Source organism: Lates calcarifer, linkage group LG16_LG22, assembly GCF_001640805.2.
Source record: "Lates calcarifer isolate ASB-BC8 linkage group LG16_LG22, TLL_Latcal_v3, whole genome shotgun sequence".
Classification (NCBI taxonomy): domain Eukaryota; kingdom Metazoa; phylum Chordata; class Actinopteri; family Centropomidae; genus Lates; species Lates calcarifer.
The window spans coordinates 21,186,934-21,209,946 of record NC_066848.1 but is presented as its reverse complement, the minus strand read 5'-3'; the positions used below and the strand labels follow the sequence as shown (position 1 = coordinate 21,209,946).

The window sequence follows — 23,013 nt, the reverse complement described above, 5'->3', positions numbered from 1 at the left end:
CGGGTTCCAACTTCACTTCACCTGGAGCCTTTCTGTGTGGAGTTTGGATATTCTCCCTGTGTCCTTGCAGGTAGTCTGGCTTCCTTCCATCGTCCACACATTCAGGTGTGAATGGTTGTTTGTCTCTACATGTCCACATGCTCTGTGATAGACTGGTGATCTGTCCACTATCCACTCATTTGTGTATCCAAGTCCCTTCAGTCCATAGTATGAGGAGTAATTAAAACATTCATTAACATCTGCATCATATGTTCTTTATCACTCAGTGCCATTTCTGTTCTTATTTTAATGGTTGTTTCTGATGAAGTCAGACAGCAGTTCAGTCTGTTACTGTGTGGAAAAGAAGGAGCACTTTATTATTTGTGTGTAGTGTCTTTAAGTGCCAGTTAAACCAAAATTACAACAGACATTTATCCTGCTGACCTTCAGTGGTATTGAGCTACACAAAGTGTCTCGGTTTAGTCCACCAAGGTCTCTGAGACTTCTGCTCCACTCCAGTGCAACAGAGGTGAACAGAACATTCTCTCTGATGCTCAGATCAAGGCGGAATGCCCTTCCATTGTACTGGAGAGGCAGCAGCCTTTACCTATGCAGAAATGTTGGCATATGAATCAAAACTCTCGCAAGGCCAGCAAGAGGGCTAAAAAGAGCTAATGTGTTTCTGTACTGTGGGTGAACTGATCTTTAACAAAAACTAATAATCAGGTCTAGAAAACAAAAAAGGGTCACAGTATGGAGAGATTCACAAGAGGAGCCACATGAAGGAGTCTAACATGTGGAGAAGGCAGTTTAGCACTGCTGATACAAGTTAGCTTTGAGACACCATCAGGGAACTAACTCTGCCAGGGCCACTGTAGAGAATGACTACTGGCAAAATACATCAAGCATCTGTTATTGTCCAGTCTGTTTGCCAACGTGGATCTTCCTCTGTCGACATGGAGAGGAGTAAGGCTCAAGCCGGCTGATATCACACATCAAAAAGTCAAAGGTTCGGTTTTATTCCAGCTCCACCAGCAGGTCTCCCTCTCCCACCGTGTCCCCTGGCTTACAGTGGACACTCTTAACCTGGAAGGCAGGAGGACACACACACACACACACACACACACACACACACACACACACACACACACACACACACACACACACACACACACACAGCTGAACACTAACACTTTAAAGGTATATCTGTTTACACTTCATAAAAGGCCACAGTCTGATGGAATGTGACAAATATGCTCCATTATTTACATGTTACAGTTTAATATGAGTCTATTCTACCTCCAACATTAACTCTCAATTTGCTCCCACCAGCTGCACCAGCCACAGTTTTGCAGACTGGGAGCTGTTTCTTTATATGCACTGATTCAGCACTGATTTAGTAATCTGTATACTACATGTATATTGTTACCTTTGCTTGCTTGACAGCAGTCAAACTGTTCTGCATCTTCATGGCTTCAATGACACAGATCTCCTGACCCTCTGCAACCTACAATCTCACACACACATACACACACACACACACACACATACACGGTCAGAGGTTGTAAGAATGAATTCACCCTATAATGTTTGCAGCTTGTTTCTTAGAACAGGAGAAATAAGTGACAAAGGGGAGGGAGCAGGAGAAGACTAAAAGGCATTTCAGTTCATTCTAAAGGTATTTGGTTAGGGCTCTGTGCAGGCACAGTGACCTGAGGAAGGCACTTCTGTATGGACCTGGCTTTGTGCACAGGGGCACCATAAAGTTCAGTCAGGAAGGGGACGAACCCAAACTGCTGACACACTACTGTCTTAAATATTGTAGCATCCAGAAATGCTTTTACCAATCTATGAAAAACACAGACCCAGACCAAAAGTACACTTAAGTATGTGGATGGAGGTTATATAATATGGCTATATAGTAACATACACCATGAAGACTCCTTTCTTGGTTTTTAGTCATGTTAAGGAGTAATCTGCAACACGTCATGTCAGATCCCTGTAACATCCAGCTAAGTGGACAGAGATAACCTAACCACTTCTGGAAATATTGGTTTTTTTTCTGTGTATATTTCCCCAAGTGTTAAATTATCATTAGTGATAACTGGCTGATTATTATATCATCATTCATCTTCTACTTACACCTGAGCCAGTGAAGTAAGAGTTGCTGTAGGAATGTTGTAAACCTCTGTATATTGGACTGTGTTACCGTATCTCCAGGCTTGACAGACACAGCCACCATTGTGCCAGGCATCGGTGAACGCAGGATGCTGCTGGTGTCTTCTGGAACTTTCTCTGGCATGTAGGAGTTCAACTCTGCAGCCAACTTGGACAGAACCCGAACCTGAAACTAGATAAAAGTGCACAGTATGAGAAGCAAAGGGAGGTGGTGTGCTGTACTGCACTGTGATGAGGCGGAAACAGTTTCTGATGAGAGCAAACAACACAGTCACAGGTCAAAGGGGGACTCCTTTTACACAGTTAAAATCTGTAGTCTTGGGGAACACTGATGCATGGATGAACTCTTCTGACCAGGTGCATGCTTTATATAAACTGCAAAACACTCCTCTGCTCTCACAGTTTTTTTTTTTTTTTTTTTTTTTTAAATTGAACATTTATTCGTAGATAAAATTAGTAAAAGTACTATAGTAGTCATGATAGCGGTTGTCTTTGTATGTATGCTAACATTAGCTTCATCACTGTAATTCTAATAATCTAAAGAGTATGGTCTAGACCTGCTCTATATGAAAAGTGCCTTGAGATGGCTTTTGTTGTGATTCAGTGCTATATAAATAAAACTGAACTGAACTGAATAGAATCTGGCTGTGCTACTGGGATCAAATGACCTGTGATGATGTGTATGTGACTATTCCAATTTTGTGCAGACATGTAACCTTACCGATGTGCCCAGGTACTGCAGGACAATGTTTCCTGAAGCATCTCTGGACAGACACTAAAACAGAAGACAAAATATCATCTGCATCACATCTGCGGTCTTTACAACTAATCTTTGAGTGCTTAGTGTAAGATATGATTTAACAACCTGAACCTGTGTCTGTGTGCGTTACCTGTAGCATCTTGTGTGTGCTGTTGATGGTGAGTGGCAGCAGAGGGGAGGCCAGGTCCCACTGTCCACTTACTTCCACCTCTCCTCCATCCACCTCCACCTACAGAGACACATTATTCTGTTCTTCAGTGTCCTGATGGCTGCAGTGACTCAGACTCATTACCAGGAGACAATTCTATACATCATTCCCTGCTCAGATCTATTTTGCCTTCTGAAATGTGAGCACAGGTAAACTGTTTACATGGAAAACAAGGATTAGCATCCTTCCACTACAGTAGGGCCTAATGCTAGATACTGATATATTTAATTTGTCCATGGATGCACATTAAATACTCACAGTGTAAACATTCCCTGATTTGGTAATCTCCAAGACATGTCGTTGCTCTCCAAGCTCCACACACAGCTCCCAGTGGTTACACTCCACAGGGCTGGAGGACACCCTGCAACACACAGCTCATTTAATGTCATCAGAGCTGCTTCTTCTGGAGTGACAGTTGAAGAACACCTTTTAGGTGGAATTCTAGGAATGACATTTTATGGTTACCAAATTGCTTACCTAAATGTAATTAACTATGTTACCTCCCTATGTTAGGTAATGTTTCTAGTTTCTGGGTGGGGCTTGCAAGCACATGCTTACAAACTGCTCCACCATCTGTCAGACAGGCAGGAGAAATGCTGAATATCTCAAAGACAAAGTCAAAATGGTAAAAATGAGGAGGCTGATTAGTGATGTGTGAGGATGAACAGCCAGTCAGACTGGTTCAGCTGGTACAGAGAGCAGCTTTACAGTGCAACATGAGACAATCTCAGAACAAACTGGGCACAACAGTACCAATAACTCCAGACTAACACCTTGCCACACACACACACACACACAAGTTCCTCTCATTAGCAAAGAGCAGCGTACAAAACACTCAGGTAGCACCTTCTCATTTTAGTCTGCTTACCATGGTTGTTGTCAGTAAGCAGCAGGTCATATCAGCTGTTGTGTATTGACTCTAGATTTAGGAGGGTCGGGTTTGTATACTTGTGCACTAACCTGTGACTGTGCTCTTTGTTTCCTCAGAAACCATTGCCTCTTCATCACAGTACAGTGCAACACACCTCCTCACTGAGTGAGTAAAGCTCAGCTCATTGTGAGTGCGCTCAGGGATATATCAAAAAACATCTGATATATTCTGCTGCTGTCAATATTTATTTTACTATGTGCACCTAACATCTTTGGCACAAAAAGGTCTTCTGCAATGAAACTGGTTCCATTTGAACAGATCTCATTTTCAAGTTGTAAACATTAATAATCAGAGCAATTCCAATAGGGCCTTCACACCACTCAGTGCTTGGGCCCTAATTAGGCTGACACTCAAAAACATTTCTGTCCTCTTCCCTACAGATCTCAACTGAACCTTTTGAGATGTAGAATCTACTTTAGTTTCATCAGAAGTTGAATATTAGACCTACATGGATTCAGACTGAAGAAGCAGATTCAAAACTGAAATCAGATTTGATCTCTCTATAAATACCTGTTTTAAAGAGTACGGTCTAGACCTGCTCTATATGAAAAGTGCCTTGAGATGACTGTTGTTGTGATATGGCGCTATATAAATAAAACTGAACTGAACTGATTCAAACTGGATAAAATGCAATCAAAGGCCAAGCCTAACTAGCAATGCTTCACAAAGATTAGTGGTCATTCCTGTCCTTTGTTAGATCCAGCCCAACTCCATCTTATATTTACAAATACTGTAGTAACCTTGTCTTTAAATCAACTTGCTCCTGCATCTTGTGCACACTACATGTTTAATGTTAAAAAAAGGAAAAACACACACACAAGAGCCCCTAAAAACTAAATGTAAGTGTAGAGCCCTGCAACAGTATCAGACACCATGCAAAGACTGGTCGGCTAAATATACTTTTTAAACTTTAGTTTAATTCTGACATTCATTAAAAGTCTTGCCTGTCTGTGGTGAGGCTCTATGAATGCACTGTGTTTTTCAGAAAATGATTAAATGATGATGTGAACCAGACCTCTGTGGTCCCCACGACATCAAGCATGCTGGAATCCTCACCTCAACTCGCCCAGGAACCTCTGTGAGCGGAGCTGAGCAGTGATGTAGAGCGCTGCTGCTGAGGCCAGCAGCTCCCTGCGTGTGTCTGCCTCCAGCTGGTGACCCTTGAAGCCATCTGGATAAACTTCTGGCAGGAAGTTGGTGCTGATGTCACCAGAGATAAAGCGAGGGTGGGTGATGATTTCCCGCAGGAGGGGAATGTTGTGGGTCACACCTGAAGAGAAGATGCAAAAACTTCATTATAAAGAGAGAAAAAAAAACTTGTGTCCATTTGAAAAGTGACTTTATGCTCAGCTAATGTACCTCTGATAACATAGTTATCCAGAGCATCCTCCATCCTGGCAAGGGCCTCAGATCGTGTAGCTCCATAGGTAACCAACTACAATTAGATACCATAGGAAATTAAAGCAGAACCACAAACCCCTTCTTGTTGTGACTGAAAATATGAAACATACTATTAACAAAACTATTTAATATATCACTGACCTTAGAGATCATGGGATCATAGTAGATGCTGATGTCACTGCCCTCCTGGATGCCGCTGTCTACACGGACCTGACAGAGTGACGAAAGACAGACAGTTAAAACTCAGAACTACAGTATCTGAGGATTAAATGTTCAGCTGCAGCTCATTTATTATGTAGACTGGTAATGTGCTTGCACGGCTGCTTTAATGGTTGCGTTAAGCTCTCTCTCTCTCTCTCTCTCTCACTCACACTCTCTTACATTGCTGAGGTTGAGTGGCTCATGGTACTGAGACAACCGTCCAATAGAGGGAAGGCCAAAAGACTTGTAAGGATCCTAACAGAACAAAGAAACAGATGGACAAATGAAAAACATTGAAATGTCAGGTCTCACTCACAACAGCAGCATAAGCACAATAATACATTAAGAAAAGTTTAGGTGATGTAGATTTAAAATTGAAATACTAAAATCAAAACACTTCAATTTTCATCTGCTTAACTCAAAGCTAACTACACTGTCAGACTAGTTAATAATTTTGTGTCACTTCACTGTGATTTATCAGAGGAGCAGCACACTGTAAAAAGGACAATCAGGAGGGGCTGTGTGAGGAAAGTCACCACTTCCACAAAGTAGTTTCCTGAACATTTTGTTAGGAAGACGATTGCATTGTCAATTAGCATTGGTCTGTCACTCACAACGTTGTGATACATGTCATATTAACCAACTTTGTCCTCCAGAACAATGGTAACCACCTGGGACAATATAAGTACATCTACACTGCCTGCTGGATATAAACAGTTTGTCATGTTCATTTAGTTTCTGTGTTTGTAACAACGTTTACACTGGCTGAATGGATCAGCAGATTCTGTGGTCAGCCCACCTCCAGCAGCTGCTGGTTTCCTTTGCTACTTACCACTTACTCTTTGGTTATACTAAGAGAAAACCTAATCCATCCCACTCCATAAATCCTTACCTTCAGAGTGAGCTCTTTAAAAGTAATAACTGTAACAACATTTAGCTCTTTCTGAAGTGTCTGATTATATTTTAACAGTTTTACAAACACAGCCATACAGAGCTTTTCATATATACCACAACAAGCATCTCACACACAGACCTCAGCATAGACACGACTCTCAATGGCCCAACCGTTAATTGGGATATCTTCCTGTTTGTGCTGCAGTCGGTAACCCTTGGCAACCCTTATCATCTGCTCCACCAGGTCCAGGCCAGTAATACACTCTGTAATTGGATGTTCTACCTGGGGTCAAAGGTTAAACAGAGAAAATACAGGTTTCTGTGAACAAACTAGTCGTGTGCTTGCTGAGGGTAAAACTCTTACTGGCCTTTTCCAGGTATTTCAGCCTCATCATAGGGCCTTCATCAGAAGGTGGGGTTTGTTCAGTTGGATGGATGGAGAGAGTTAAGACAGCTTAGTCAAACTCCATGCACTGATGAAGATAGATAGATTAGATAGATTAGATAGATTAGATAGATTAGATAGATTAGATAGATAGATTCATAGTTGTTGATTGTATGAGTGGACATCAGTGCACTCAACACTGAGCTGGCCGTCCACACAAGAGGAGAGCATCAGCTCTGCAGACCTCAGTAAATAATGCTCCATTATTACAACAGATACTGCGCTTTGTTCTGCTGACTTCTAGTGGTTTCATTAGAGCACGATTAATCTAATCTGTTAATGTTCTACCCTAGTGTTTTGATGCATTCTATATGTTTGGCTGATGTCTTTGTGAACTTCTACTGAATTTGACACAGATGAAAAGGTGTCTCTCCAAATGAAAACGGCAAAACACAAAGTTTGTTTTTGAGGGCTGTGAGCTTGTTCACCATCCCCCCTGCTGCCCCTAAATTTGAAACAAGAGGCCAAAACGTGCAGTAAAAATACACAATGTAGGCTTTTCCCTACAGACACATAGACACACGGCCCTACACTGACCTGTAGTCGTGTGTTCATCTCCAGGAAGTAGAAGTTCTTCTTAGAATCCACCAGGAACTCCACAGTGCCAGCAGAGGAGTACTGCACAGCTTTGGCCAACTGTACTGCCTGCTCACCCATCGCCTGCCGTGTCACTGAGTCCAGAAAAGTGCTGGAGAGGACAACACCAGACACTCAGACTCACCTCAGTGGTGCAAATGGAATCTAATAACTTTCTTAACCCAACCGGTCGAGGCAGATGGCCGCCCACCCTGAGTCCGGTTCTGCTCGAGGTTTCTGCCTCTTAAAGGAAGTTTTTCCTTGCCACTGTCTCCTAGTGCTGCTCATGGTGGATCTGTTGGGTCTCTCTCTGTAAATACCTATTTTAAAGAGTACAGTCTAGACCTGCTCTATATGAAAAGTGCTTTTATAAATATGGCGCTTTATAAATAAAACTGAATTGAATTGAATTAATAAAAACAAATTCCACAACTTTAGAGTTCACAAATGACCAGTCCTTTTTATCTTTTTTTTACCAATGCATACCAAAAATTCACAAGTGTAAAAAATTAAGAGTCCACACCCCACCTGCTTGTTTGTGCACCAATCAGCCAATCATGTGGCAGCAGCACAATGCATAAAATCATGCACACACAGTCATGTCACATCTCAGTCACTTTGACCATGGCGTGCCAGATGGACTGGTTTCAGTATCTCTGAAAATGATGAACTCCTGGGATTTTCATGCTTAACAGTCTCTGGAGTTTATTCAAAATGGTGCTAAAAATATTCAATGATAGACAGGTCTGCAGACAGAACCATCTTGTTGGTGAGAGGTCAGAGGGGAGTGGTTGGAATGGCTTTATAACTGTGAAAACAGAGCATTTCAGAATGCACAACACATCCAACCTTGAGGGAGATGGGCTACAACAGCGTTGGACCACGTCAGGTTCCACTCCTGTCAGCCAAGACCAGGCTGCAGTGGACAGAGGCTTACTAAATCCCGACAGTTGAAGACTGAAAAAATGTAGCCTGGTCTGATGGATATCTAAATTTTCTTGGCACACTTTGGGCTCCTTAATACCAATCAATCGTGGTTTGAAGGCCACAGACTCCCTGAGGATTACTACTGACCATGTGTATCCCTATGCAGCCACAGGGTGAAGAGATTTATGCTGCTGATCCCAAACATATCAACAATGAAAGGAAGTAAATTATTGCTGTCTTTCTGAATCACAAGTGCAGATTACGTGAGCTGAGGCTATGTGTCTGCAATGTATTTCACTTTAAATTAAATTTAGCAGTAATATACAATAAGGCTGTAACTCTGGTGAAACTACACTGCCGAAGAACATGAAAGCTGCTGGTCAGTGTTTTATTGGCAGTATTGTATAGAAGAGCTGACATAACGAACCCTACACCCTAATTCAAGTTACTGTCAGTTGCACGTTGCTGCTGTAATTGTAGTCTTTTCTACAAAGTTCAGACCTTCTTGTGTAAAAAGCAAGTTGGTTACATTTGCCCAAGTTGATTTAAAACAAACAGTTTGAAATGGTGTGCTACTAACCTGGGAGCCTCTTCCACCACCTTCTGGTTCCTCCTCTGGATGGAGCACTCCCTCTCATTCAGCCACAGAGCATTACCATGTTTATCAGCCAACACCTAAAGGAGGGGTGGAGAAGTATGTTGGAGGAAAGAGTGCACTGATGGATGGCACAGAACTAAAAACTGTAATAAATTTTAATAGGGCTATTACAGGACTCCATCTGTCTATAATTTTGTCCTTTGGAAACCTTGATGCATTTATTTGAATCATCTCATACAGATTCCATACTTTTTGGATCAAAATGCTATATGCTGGGGGTTCAGGTCTCAACAACCTAGTCGTAATAGTGGCAGCTTAGCCAGTGTCTACCATAGCCAATATGTGAGATGTTAAGGGGACATCTTGTCTCTAACCTTGGTTAAAAAAAAAAAAAAAAAAAAAAATCAAGCCGTCCAAATCTTCACTGACACAGCAAATTATCTAGTTCTAGTTCTTCATGGTATAATTCTTAGGTCATTTAAAAACATTCTTAAATTTAACCTGTTGTGGTATTTGGCTACTGATATCCATGGCTATGGTTTTCTTCATGTTCACTTTATTTCCTGAATAGACTTAGACAGACTTTATTGATCCCTTTGGGATGACTCCCCCTGGGAAATTGTGTTAGCATACATACATAACTATGATGAGCACCCTTGTCTACATCCATGGTCCAATATACATCTCTATAACCATCAAATCTGACCAAACCAAGTGGATTTAGCTTGAGTGTTTGTATTCAATCTATAAAGTTAGGTCCAAGTTTGAGCTGTAGGTGGTGCCAAGATACATGGTACAATGCTTTCTCTGATTCAAGAGATAGCAATAAAGTTTCTAATCCTTTATGTTTAATACTGTTCAAAGATCAATTCTGTAATTTGTCCCTGAAATAAATCCAGTTTGGTCAGGATGGGCAAGTTGAGAAATAACTACTTATTCTTTTAGCTAAAATAGCCATCAATATACACAGGTCACTGTTCAACAGAGAACCTGGCTGTTATCACCGGCATTCAATGGGGTCTTTACCCTCTTCATGTATTACCCATGTAATTGCTTCCCTGCGTGAAGGAGCCATTGTGCTGAATTGCAGAGCATAATGGATATTATTTTAGTAGAGGGAAGATATTAATTCATTAAAGCATTAAAGCATTTAGAAAACTGTGCACATTGTCAACATTATATGGTATCAGAGCTCTGTGTGCATCTTATACCTGTATCTCTATGTGTCTGGGGTTGTCTATGTACTTCTCAATGAGAAGCCTATCATCTCCAAAGCTGGATGCTGCCTCTTGGGATGAGAACCGGAAACCTTCTCTGTACACACGTACACACACATACACAAACACAGAAACAAACGTTGCAACAGTTAAAAAGGTACAAATGCATGCAGTCTGGGTAGAGAGTGAAATGGCAGCTCAGGGAGTTGAAGGAACAGACAAGGCATGCATAGTGTCTACATTATCCTGAAGTCTGAAGAATTTTGACTAGTAACTGTAATTTGTAAAAGTTTAAGGAGAACAGCAGTAGTTGTTCCAGCTGTGACAGCAGTAGTTTAGACTTTTTTGCAAATTTATTGAAAATCAAAAACTGAAATCTTGCATTTACAATGTATTCAGACCCCTTGGTCAGAATAATCTTGTTTGCTTTAATTATCCTTGAGATGCATTAAGAACTTGACTGGAGTTCACCTGTGGAAAATTGAACTGACTGAACTTATTGTATATAAAAGGATCAACAATTCTCACAGCATGTCAGGACAAAACCTATCCCTGAAGTCCGAGGAACTCTCTGTAGACCTCTGTGATAAATGTGCGACAAAGAGTAGATCAGGAAAAGTTGTAACCACCAGAGCACTTTGTAGAGATAGTTGTCAGTCCAAACTGAGTGACCAGTCAGGGAGATGACTAAAAAGATGTATAGAACATCCAGGGTGGGACCTGAAGATGGTAGTTCACAGACACTTCCAACAGAATGTGACAGAATCTGGCAAAACTTGCAAAGACTTACCCTAGAGGAAAAAAAAAGAAAACAATACCTTGTCTCTTCATCATTCCAAGCAATTCTCATTCCTTTCCCTCCTCCTCCTGCAGATGCTTTAATCATCACTGGGTAGCCTAGCAACAACACAAAGATAAAGCAACACCACAATAGTAAAAATGCTTCTCTGACTTTCTCTCTCTCTCTCTCACACACACACACACACACACCAACTGACATGACAGGCATTCAAGCAAATACCTGTGCCATTAAATAGGTTTTATGTCCCAGCACTGTTTGTTGTGTGTACGTGCCTCGCTGGGGGGGTCAATAAAAAGAACATGTAACTTAGTTCAGTTACTTAGCCTGGTTGCTTTTTGTGGCTGTAAACAAAACTTTCAGCCCTAATTTAGCCACTACTTGTTAGGTGATGTTGTTGTTTGTGTTGTCAGTTTCGTTTAGTTTTAACAAAGCACATTAACATTACTTAATGTAAATATCCTATTATGTCTGTTGGCAGGACGCAATGGTAGGATGATCTGACTGTGGAGATGATCAGCCATTCCGAATACATTCTGCAAGTTTCAGTTACAGCTTGCAACCAACAATGGCACAATAACCCAAACATCGGCGTGGTTCTGGAAAAGCTTTTTCAAGCTAAACTTAAGCTTTAGGGATAGCCTTCCAAAGGGGTGGCACAGTGGTGCAGTGGTTAGCACTGTCACCCCTGTTTGCCTGGGGCTTTTCTGTGTTGAGTTTGCATGTTCTCTCATGCAGGTCAAGACATGCAGGTCGGTGACTCTAAATTGTCCATAGATGTGAATATGAATGTGAATGGTTGTTTGACTCTTCAGCCCTGTGATGGACTGGTGATCTGTTCAGGCTGTACCCTGCCTCTCACCCCATGTTAGCTGGGATTGGCTCCAGCCCCCCACAACCCTTAATGGATAAAGGGTATAGTTAATGGATGGAATAGCCTTCATAAGTTCTGACCTCATGCTCTTCTGAAAATAAATGGAGTGCCCTAAAAAGACAAATCCATTTAAGAAAACTAACAAAATTTGGTTGGACTCTACCAATTCTACTAAGAAGAGTATACAAAGATCTAACCAGGAATCCGTCAGAGGCATAACGACCACCAAAAGCAGCTGATCAATATGAAAAGTGCTAAGGGACAAGCAACCAAACTACACAGCAGGAGGGCTCAAATAGATGGAGGATCAATTATGTCACACACAGTAACACATACTGTACACCTTCAGTGTGTAGAGGTGATGACTTACCAATGTCCTGTGCGATCTTCACAGCTTCCTCAGCAGTCTGACACAGAGAGGGGTTATGGTTACTGACGATGAACCAAAGCAAAGTCTCTACTAACCACTGTGCAGTGATTGTTTCTTCCATGCTTTGAACTACACCCACAGGTCCAGCTGTATGTACTGCAACTACAAACATGTCTGAAGTACTGTCAAGTACTTCAGACATGTTTGAAGTACTTGACAGTCACTTGACTTAGTCACTGGCTTGCGACCATACTGTCAGTAAGATTTGTTTGGTTTAAACTATGTTTATGTGCTTTGATTAAACGGTCATTGAGTAGTGTTGTGGATTGCTCAGGTTGTGGGTGAAACATAACACTGAAATCTCCAAGAGTTAGACCTGGGTATTAGATTAGTCAGGAAACACAGTAACTTGTCTAGGTTGGGACTGTCTTGTTCACTGCACATCTCCTGTGCAGTGGATGAGACAGTCCCAACCTAGACAGATGTTCTCACAGAAAAACTTAATGAGGCAGCAGTGTGCTTCTCTTTGGTCAAGATGGGCATTTACCAACGTAACCACTTAGTCCTTATCCTTAAAGTCTTTTCTCTTGTAAAAACACCCACTAGCCAAAGATTCAGTGGGTGTTTTCCACCCTTCAGCCTTCAGGGGACAGTAATGAGCTCAGTATGGTTTGGTGGACAAGTGTGAGGTAAAAAAAAAAAAAAGACACCGAAACTAGTGGAAATTCAAATGTTACAAATGTTAGACTTATACATAGTTAAGAATGGAATTCGTTTTAAGTAATTAAGGCACTTAAGAAATGCAAAAACATTTTAGGATGATTGACTGAGTGACATTGTGAAACTGGAGGTCCCAAAAGTCATTTGCACGTGTGTTTTTGTAATTGTGCCGTTTCTGGTAAAATGTTGTGGATCATGTATGGGGTGAATGCAGTGTGTGTGTGCCCATACCTTGACAACTCCATCAAATCCTGGGATAGTGTTGACCTTAGCAGCTTTAGCAATTAGTTTACTCTCAATTTTATCTCCCATTGCCTGGATAGCATGGGTGTCTGGGCCAATGAATGTAACGCCTTCTGCTGCCTAGCAACAAAACAATAATACCATGAAGTTTAGATTTGCCATATCAGACTTAAAGTAATACCATACCAGAATAAAGAGGTGAAATCCCACCCCACAGCAGGATTAGCTCCACTGGCCTCACAAAACATCATTTGTTTGCATTTATTATTTCTATCATCCTATAACTATATCTCACGGCAGACCTTGATTACGATGATGTTGTCACACATACTGATCCCAAGATCAAGAATAAACTTCCATACTCAACTGTGCTTACTGTGGTAAGAAAAAGAAAGTGAGACTAAAATGGTTCATAAATAGGTTTAACTGTTTGAATAAATCAGCATTAAATGCATTTCTTAACCAAGAAAATACTCCAACAACAAACAAAACAATTCACACCTTAGCATTTGTTTGTCATTACACATTTATGAACTCATGGTAGTAAAGTGAGTGTTAGAGAAAATAGGTGTATAGCTGATTCTATGTATTACTCACCAGTCGCTTTGCAAACTCTTTGTTTTCAGACAGAAAGCCATATCCAGGATGAACCTTTATGTAGAAAGAAATATACATTTTATTTGAATTGTCCTAGAGGCTTTCATACACAAGCCTACAGCTCTGAGATGATAAAACCTTACATGTATTCTAGAAATATTCTGCATTACCAACACCTCACTAGATGGATCAATGGTACTCTGACTGTGGAGAGCAGAGGTGTACAGAGACATCATTATTTGTATCTGCTCAGCCAACAACATCTGTCTCTGTATCTGTATTTGGACAGAAGAATGTGAGCGTGGTTTATACCGTAAGTCGCGTCCAATCAGGTGAAGGTTGTATTTCCTAACCTGTGTGTATAAAGAAATATCCTGTAGAAAACTAGGGTCAATATCAGCAGGGCTTGTCATTCATGGAGGAACATTCATTTAACTTTGGGGATCAAAACCAACCCCAACCTGGCTCTCTTCCTATTGGACAGGTGAGCAGACATTACTGCAAAGCCTGTTAAATATGTTGTGATAGTGTGGTTTCAGCTGGCTAATGCTTGTTTGCTTGGTAACCATGCCATGGTTGGACTTCGACTTGGGCACCTCCACCAAACACACAGTGAGGAACTTTATGCATGCTCATGCCACTATACTGCAGATATGGCAACAGGTGTTAGTAATAACAAGGGTTTTCAGATTTCTACATACAGAAACTTTAAGTTAACTCTCTGTAAGGCTATACCTCCCTAACATGATTCAATGAATAATCAGTTTGGATTGACAAAAAACACAAAGAAAAACAGCTTTGTTTCACACTGGAAATGAAAACTAGTTACAGTGCATTATTATTATCATTATTATTATAATTGATATTATTATAATTATTGATTAATAATTTGTCTATCCTATTGTTTTTTATTCCTTTCAATGACCCTCAACTTTTCTTCTTTGATGAATGACATAAATGACAAACTGAAAGCACACCTATCCTGATGTCTAGGTGTACACACAGCATGTTACATCTTAAACTGGTGAATATTGGCTGAAATACATGACTGAAATAGTTTTTTTGTTAGGTTTTTTTTTTTAACCCACAGCTTCATTCTGATGTATAGTTTGTAGGGGTTTGAAAGAAATCCAGCTGCCTTACAAGGGTTTTGTCTCAGTGTGAGTTTCCCTGAGTGACAGCCGGTAACAGTCAGCTGACAACCTGCTGCTTTTCAACTATGTTTAATAAATGAAACAACTGGTTTGTGAAATCAAAGACCTTCGTTGTAAACAGATTGGAATTTTTTATCTTGTGGCATGTTTGGGAGAGGGAGGGAGAGAGATATTTGGCTTCAGGTACATCCCTAGTGGAGATAGCAGTTTACTGTAACTGTGTATTAATTGAACCTCCTGACACAGCTCTGTATCTGTTTAGAAGAGCTACAATACACCATATGTTGTCTTGATGAGCATGTGTATAAATACAAAATGTCATGCATGCCAACTACAGCCACATGACATAATGAGCTATATAAATGCTTACAGCTTGTGCTCCAGTTGTTCTGATGGCATCCATGATGGCGTCCATGTTCAGGTAGCTCTTACTGGTAGGGGCGGGGCCGACACACACCGCCTCATCAGCCATCTTTGCATGGACCTTCGTACACACATACACAGAGAAGTTAAGTCCAGTCACCATAGCAGTACAATGTGAGATACAGACCTGCACACAATGCTTAAAGACACATTTAGGTTACCACCTACTCCAACTGTGTCCAGGAAACACCAAAAACTAAAACTTAAAAACTTTACCAGGATTACATTTACATGGCCCATATATAATGGATTTCCAGTATTTATACAGGTGATACTACACATTTATTTGTAAAAATCTGGAATATGTATTGAGATGTATAGATGTATTTGATGTGACTTTAAATCACAAAGGTTCAGCAAAAACAAAATGTTTGGATTAAGACAGAACAGCAAACAAACAAACAACAGACAAACAACAGTTTTTAGCACACAAACACGCAGGCTAAAACTCCCTTGGTCACATTATTACATGTTGGCAAGCATTTCCTAGGAAACACAGCGATCTGTGGTTTTAACAATGGATGGATTATGGTGACTCACAGCACTAGAGTCCACATCACTGTGAACAGCTACAGTCTTGATGCCCATCTTCTTACACGTCTTGATCACCTGATGGAAAAACATAACACAGATAATTCACCCTATGGTCAATGTTAATGACAGCATTGTAAAGTGTCTTGATAGTTAATGGTTCCTTTGTGTGAAACTGGAAATGTACTATTATCTATAAAATGTTAAAAAGGTGAGGGAACGTTTGTGGCCCTATTGATAATTTTGCTGATAATTTTGAGGATCTTCTCAAAGGTCTGTGGAAGGAAACAGCAAACAGATTATTTCAGTTTCACACTGACAGAACAAGGACTTTCTTTAAATCACTTATATGTATAAACTTCTGACTAACTGTGTAGGTAAACCCATGTCAAATCATCCATCCATCTGTCCGTCCATCCATTATCTATACCACTTATCCATTAAGGCTCTGTGGGGGGGCTGCAGCCTATCTAAGCTGACGCTGGTTGAGAGGTGGGGTACACTCTGTACAGATCACCAGTCCATCTCAGGGCCAACACATAGAGACAAACAACCATTCACACTCACATTCACACCTTCTGGCAATTTAGAGTCACCAGTTAACCTGCATATATTTGGACTGTGGGAGGAAGCTGGAGAACCCAGAGAGAACCCACACAGGCTCAGGGAGAACATGCAAACTCCACAGAGAAAAGCTCTGGGTGAACTGGGGCTGAAGTGTCATATGGGAGTGGTGTGAGGTCAAGGGGCTTATGAACAGTAATCCACCAGCAGGTTCATTTAGGTCTTATTTACAGTACACATCTGTGTGTCAACCAGTCTTACTCTGCAAGCAATCTCTCCTCTGTTGGCAATAAGGATCTTCTCAAAGGTCTGTGGAAGGAAACAGCAAACAGATTAGTTCAGTTTCACACTGACAGAACAAGGACTTTCTTTAAACCACCTATATGTCAATCAGACACTGTCATGAGCAAGCCATTTTGTTCTTAGAGATCTCAGACTGATTCAATTTAGAATTTTTCCTCAGTGTCAACAGCAGACGGTTGAATATGTTGGTGGTTGCAGAAAAACAAGGAGAAGAGAGCTGTGCATTACCTTTTCACTGGGATTGTAGATGGTGGAATATTGAGCCTTTTTGTGCACTGCACAGCATCTGGAGTGGAGCGAGGCATACTGCAAAACACACAGGTACACTGTATCAGACTACTGTATCATCTCCTTTGGTTCATTATTATATTGCATTAAGGTTGCTGTAAGTGTAAGGGTAAGGCCCAGTTCAGACAACATGAATTCAGCCCAACTGTGACGCACTGTTGTCATGGCCTGAATAAGAACGTAGAGAAGGACGAATAGGCCTTACTGTGTGATATAACAGAAGAAAAGCAACATGGCGTCCAGGACACCCTCACAAAACGTCTAGTATGTCAGAATTATTTTGGATTTTCCTGCCTACTGTGACACCTCCTATGGCATGTTCCTTTATGCTGAAGATAAACAACTTTTTTCATCAACAAGTACCATAAAGAATAAATACATTTTCTGCTTAAACAAAGTCCACATTTACACATTATGGTCTTTGTTTGATCCTATTCTGTGCTGAAAGACTTTACCACCATTATAACTTAACTGCACACTATTTAAAGTGTGTGTAATGTTATACAGCCCATTCATCAATTTTATGACCACAGACCTTTGCTGCTGTATGGTGAACTGTATAAGGACGTCTTTTGACTTTACTGGTAAAAGTCTATCTATAAAGTTAACATTAAAATCTGATTTGGAGAAAAAGAGTGAGGCTTGCAAGCTGAAGAGTACCATCCCAACCATGAAGCATAGGGATGGCAGCATCATACTGTGGGGGTGCTTTGCATTTCAAGGATGTTAAACATCGGTTACAGAAAGTCTTCCAAATGGACCAGGACCCCAAGCATACTCTCAAAGTTGAGGCAAAATAGCTTAAGAACAACAGGTACAGGAGTGACAGTCACAAAGCTCTGAGCTCAATTCAATGGAAAAGGGCTACAAACCTGACTCAGATACATCAATTCTGTCAAAAGGAAATTCCAGAAACTTATGGTGGGAAGCTTGAAGAAGGCTACTTGCAATGTTTGATTCAAGTTTAACAATTTATAAGCAATGCTACCAAGTATCAACTTCTGATACACTGAGTACACTGATAAAAAAAGAAAACTGAAATAAATCATTCTCTCTACTATTATTCTGACATTTCACAGCTTTAAAATACAGTCTTGATCCTAACTGACCTAAGACAGGGAATGTTCACTTGGATTAAACATCATCAACTGAGCAAAACAGAGTTTAAATGTATTTGGCTGAGACGTATATAAACTTCTAAACTTCCCATGTCAAATCCATCCGTCCGTCCATCCATTATCTATACCACTTATCCATTAAGGCTTGTGGGGGGGCTGCAGCCTATCTAAGGTGACGCTGGTCGAGAGGTGGGGTACACTCTGTACAGATCACCAGTCCATCTCAGGGCCAACACATAGAGACAAACAACCATTCACACTCACATTCACACCTTCTGGCAATTTAGAGTCACCAGTTAACCTGCATATATTTGGACTGTGGGAGGAAGCTGGAGAACCCAGAGAGAACCCACACAGGCCCAGGGAGAACATGCAAACTCCACAGAGAAAAGCTCTGGGTGAACTGGGGCTCAAACCCAGAACCTTCTCGCTGTGAGGCAGTGCTAACCACTGTACCACCGTGCCGCCCATGTCAAATCACAGATTTTAAAAATTTTCCCAACTAGCCATTATGTAGATAATATCATTAAACCCAACAACTTGTATGCAAAAGTGTTGGCATATATCTTCATTAGTTTCTGAGATATGGAGGCTTCCAAAAAAAGGGACATGGCTCTTAGAAATGAGTGTTGCTGAAAAACATTTTGCAAACTTTCCACGCATCATTACGTTTGAACGATGCATGCTACATGATTGAGAACAGGTATTGTTCTACACTATTAGATGTCTTCAGCTTCTACAATGGTTGGCCTATAGTTGCATATTTGTTTAGTTATGACTTGCTGAAAATTGTACTGAAAAATTCTTCTGTGCTTTGGAGCCCACTATGTCTTCACACTGAACCCTATCAGATCTTTCAAATTTTTGTATACAATACTCATGTTATGGTATTTTCTTTTCTAAGCAATGAGGTATATCTCTGAAGGAAATCTAAATTTCTGATTTTGGGCCATTAAAATCAAAAAAAGGATTTCACACCTATATTTCAAGTGCATAAAACATTCATACCACTGGAAAGAGTATGTTTTAAATAGTAAGTGCACAAAATATGAAGTTGGTACTTTGAACCAATGTCCATTATTAGGTTGTCAAACATGCCTTTTAGTTGTTGTCTTCTTGATGCTACGGCTTTTGTTTATTTACACATGTGCTGTTTTGTTTCCATAGCCACGTCCTTCTGCTCCTTTTGTCTCTAGCCCCTTTTACACAGCCTTTTCAAGGCAGGAATATTGTGCTGTTACTTTGCCTTGCTATTCTGTATATAAGCTATAGAGGCAGAATGGGAGGCCTTATCACCTCACCTCTGAGCTGGCAGCAGATGTAGTCACACAACTGAATCAATGTCTGTACAAAAGGGAGAGCCGGCACAAACAGACAGCAACTGATGCAGAGGCTGCTGGTAATAATGGCAATATTGTGCGATCTCTGTGTCAAAGGGGCTTCTGTCTCCTCCCCTTACCTCATTCTGATCATTACCTGGTCTTTGCCTGACTGTTTTCACCTGGACATGGAAAATCAACACAAACCAACGATAACTCAAGGACAGGTCAAAGACAAGGGCTTAAATACTTAATGACGAACAGGTGCAAACAGAGTCCATAAGTAATGACTAGTGGAACTTAGCAGTTTTTATTTTACCCACACTCATTTATCCTGGCCATGCCCCTTTTTCAAAACCTTCATATCTATCAAGATGACAAAAATTTTGCACATTCATCGTTGGGTACAATTACATTACTTATATGAAGTTTGAAGCAAGTCAAGAGCTCTCTGTTGATTGGACATGAAATGAACCATATGTCCATCACAGAGACGGGTAGAGATCAACTAAATGGATGTGAATTCATGAAAAGTAAAACTCAAATTATGTGAAAGAATTCTTAAGGATTTCTTTCCACTTCTGATCGGGCGCCAGAATCGAAGGAAAGACTTTTAGTCAAATACTCATACATGCACACAGACAGACAGACTCTTTACATGGTTGGTTTCTCTCATTCAGGTAGGTGTAAATGTCCGGCCTGTAATCCTGTCAGATCATCCAGTTATCATGAGAGGGTCAGCCAGTCTGGTCCCTCTGGTTAATGTTAACTTTTTCAAGTAATGCTCATGGTTGTGGAGAGTGAGTGACTGTACATGTTCAGATAAGCTTCTAACTTTTCTTCAGCCACTACAAAAAAAAAAACAAAAACTTGCTTGCTACTGTTAGCTATCGTGTGTAGCTTCCACCTAAGCCCCACCCATAAAAAACATCATCATGTTTACTGACAGAAAGGTGATCTATATATTTTATATTCAATCAGAGATAAACAGCAATAAGTAGTTTTAACTAACTACTTACTAATTTAAAATGGAGAAAAATAAAACGCTCAAACTCTGACTCCTACCTTCAAGAACCAGCACAACAAATCCATGAATGTGTCTCAACTGCCTATTACCTGATACTGTCCATGCACAAAATGAATAGGACTTCAACTGCTGGAATTGTGAATGTCTGAAATAACTGAAATAACTGTTTGCTGCTGGTTTCAGTGCTGCCTTTCTTTCCTCTGTTGTTTGTTCAAGATGCTGCTCTACAGCTATTAGCTGCCAGATCTTCAGAATTCACTTCTGAAACTGATGTGGAGGTGATGTAACGAAATTATGGGGCATGGGTGTGAAATGAGACCAGGGCTGGATTACTAAGAGGGCAAAGCAAGCATGCCCAGAGGCCTAAACCCTTTGGCATTGTGTCAAAATTGACATCTTATAAAATTTGTTGTATCACCCAAGTACCATGGTGGGTCACCACTAGGGGCCCACAGATAATGTTTTACTCAGGGCCCCCCCTAGTGGGGCAATGTGGTTGAGCGTGAGACCTTGTGGAGGACATAATCATGAGAGCTTTACAGCAGCAGTCTGGCCCTCTTGTAATCCAACAATGCTTTGCAAAGGCAATAAACATGGTTAGTCTTCAAACAGGATTAAATCAATTCGTAAATGATCAGCTCCATCATAACATCATAACGTAATTTACAATGTACATGCTGGTTAAGAGCCAGTGACAGGTGGAAGTTAGTTAAGCCAAATGCGTTTCAGCTTCTTCTATGAATTAAACTGGCGCCTTGCATTTAACATCCTGCTCTGACCCTTTGGCCAGCACACCACATATAAACCACTCCACTAACCTCTCCTATTCTTTTCTGATGGACAGCGTGTCTGTCTGAGATAACGTCAAAGTTAAACTTAATCCACGCTCTCTCTGACCAATGAAACGCCGCACACCGTTATTCACGAGTGTTGTCAACAACCTGTCCCACACCTGGGACAAGGTGTTTCCTATCTCTCGTCGTCTCCTGTGGAAACTCCGTGTCAGTGCTACCTGCTCCGTTAAGACCCGTCAGAACCGTCCTGCTCGTCATTAGCAGGCGGGACGACGACGACGGCGTGTCGTTTTATTCGCGTGCTGTTTTACTCGGTTAGCTAGACGAGCTCGTGCCCTGCAGAGTCTGTGCTCGGCTCACCTTTACAGCGAACAGCAGTCTGTACAGAGACGGAGAGAGACTGTGCGCCGCCATGTTGCTCCTCAGTGACGGTCAACAATCTGCGACGTGATGACGTTGGAGCTTTATAGAGACCAGAGTGGTGGAGAAAGAGGCGTCAACGCCATTATTTTTTTCATCTCAACTTTATTGAAAAACTCCATTCATCATGAAAAATAAAAGTCAGTGGAGGCAGACTTCAGTCATAATCTCCAAGTGCGCGAGTATTTAGTTCATTTGCGGGCGGCTGTGGTTCAGGAGGTAGAGCAGTCGCCCACCAATCAGAAGGTCGGTGGTTTGATTCCCGGCTCCTCCAGTCTGCATGCCGAAGTATCCTTGGGCAAGACACTGCCCCAAATTGCCTCCGATGTGTGTCACATCCTGCTACAGTGGAAAGAAAAAGAAAGTGAACCCTTTGATTCAACAGTTGGTTGAACCTTCTTTGGCAGTAATAACCTCAGTCAGGCCCTGCCAGTAGCTGTGGATCAGATCTGCTCAACGTTCAGGAGGAATTCTGGACCATCCCTCCTTAAGAACTGCTTCAGCTCAGACATGTTCTCAGGATAGTCTGGTGTGAACAGCTCACTGAGCTCGCTCCACTGCATCTCTGTTGGGCTAAAATCTGGGCTCTTAAAGGAGGATTGTCTTTGTTTGAAGCCAGTCTGTAGTGGATTCACTTCATTGTTCATTGTCCTGCTGCATCACTCAGCTTCTACTGAGCTTCACCTGGTGGGCAGCCACCCTGACACTATCCTGTAAGACACCTTGATAAATTACAGTTTCATCAGTCCACAAAACATTACCATGTTGGCATTGACAGTGCTCTTTGGCAAAATTCAGGCATGCATGTGAGGTTTTTAGAGAGCAGAGGCTTCCTCTGTGGTGTCTGTGCACCGTGCTCTGTGTTCCATGATTTGCATGTGGTAGACTCATGAACATAGATGATCAGCAGCCCCAACGATTCCTTCAGTACTTTTCTTCCTGTATAACAACACAGTATTGTGGATGTTTGTATCATGGTCTTATTTGTGACCTATTGCAAGGGTCCAGACCTTCAGGTTGGAAACTACTGATTTGGAAACCATACAAAATTGTCACAGTATATGGTATCTGTGTGTTGTGGGCATGGTGCTCTGCCTACTCTCTCTGCTCCCTGATCAGCCCTGAACTCACCACCTCAGTAGTATATCTGTAAA

General features: G+C 41.2%; 1 protein-coding gene across 2 annotated transcripts; it reads right to left on the bottom strand.

Annotated features, from left to right (window-relative positions):
• Positions 1-327: 327 nt before the first annotated feature.
• pcca (propionyl-CoA carboxylase subunit alpha) lies at positions 328-21,911 on the bottom strand. Of its 2 annotated transcripts, none has more exons than XM_051076444.1 (23): positions 21,800-21,911; positions 17,122-17,199; positions 16,852-16,899; positions 16,036-16,104; positions 15,443-15,556; positions 13,919-13,972; positions 13,310-13,441; positions 12,359-12,395; positions 11,134-11,212; positions 10,310-10,412; positions 9,081-9,175; positions 7,535-7,685; positions 6,692-6,835; positions 5,839-5,913; positions 5,599-5,667; positions 5,416-5,491; positions 5,113-5,326; positions 3,384-3,486; positions 3,048-3,146; positions 2,879-2,932; positions 2,122-2,329; positions 1,409-1,486; positions 328-1,065 (listed from the first exon to the last, which is right to left on the bottom strand). In XM_051076444.1, the coding sequence occupies exons 1-22, from the start codon at positions 21,851-21,853 to the stop codon at positions 1,455-1,457; spliced, it is 2,088 nt and encodes a 695-aa protein (XP_050932401.1). In that variant the 5' UTR covers positions 21,854-21,911; the 3' UTR covers positions 328-1,065; positions 1,409-1,454. The 2 variants fall into 2 exon arrangements, with proteins under 2 accessions (XP_050932401.1, XP_018548975.1); XM_018693459.2 differs by having other exon boundaries at positions 2,189-2,329; positions 21,800-21,910.
• Between the last annotated feature and the right edge of the window lie 1,102 nt (positions 21,912-23,013).

Bases quoted from the DNA above. Each gene is read 5' to 3' on its own strand.
- pcca (XM_018693459.2), bottom strand. From the start codon at position 21,853: ATGGCGGCGCACAGTCTCTCTCCGTCTCTGTACAGACTGCTGTTCGCT. The intron at 5,327-5,415 runs GTACATTAGCTG...TCTTCTCTTCAG, and splicing joins GGATAACTATGTTATCAGAG to GTGTGACCCACAACATTCCC. The intron at 1,066-1,408 runs GTAACAATATAC...CCTGCCTTCCAG, and splicing joins CTGCTGTCAAGCAAGCAAAG to GTTAAGAGTGTCCACTGTAA.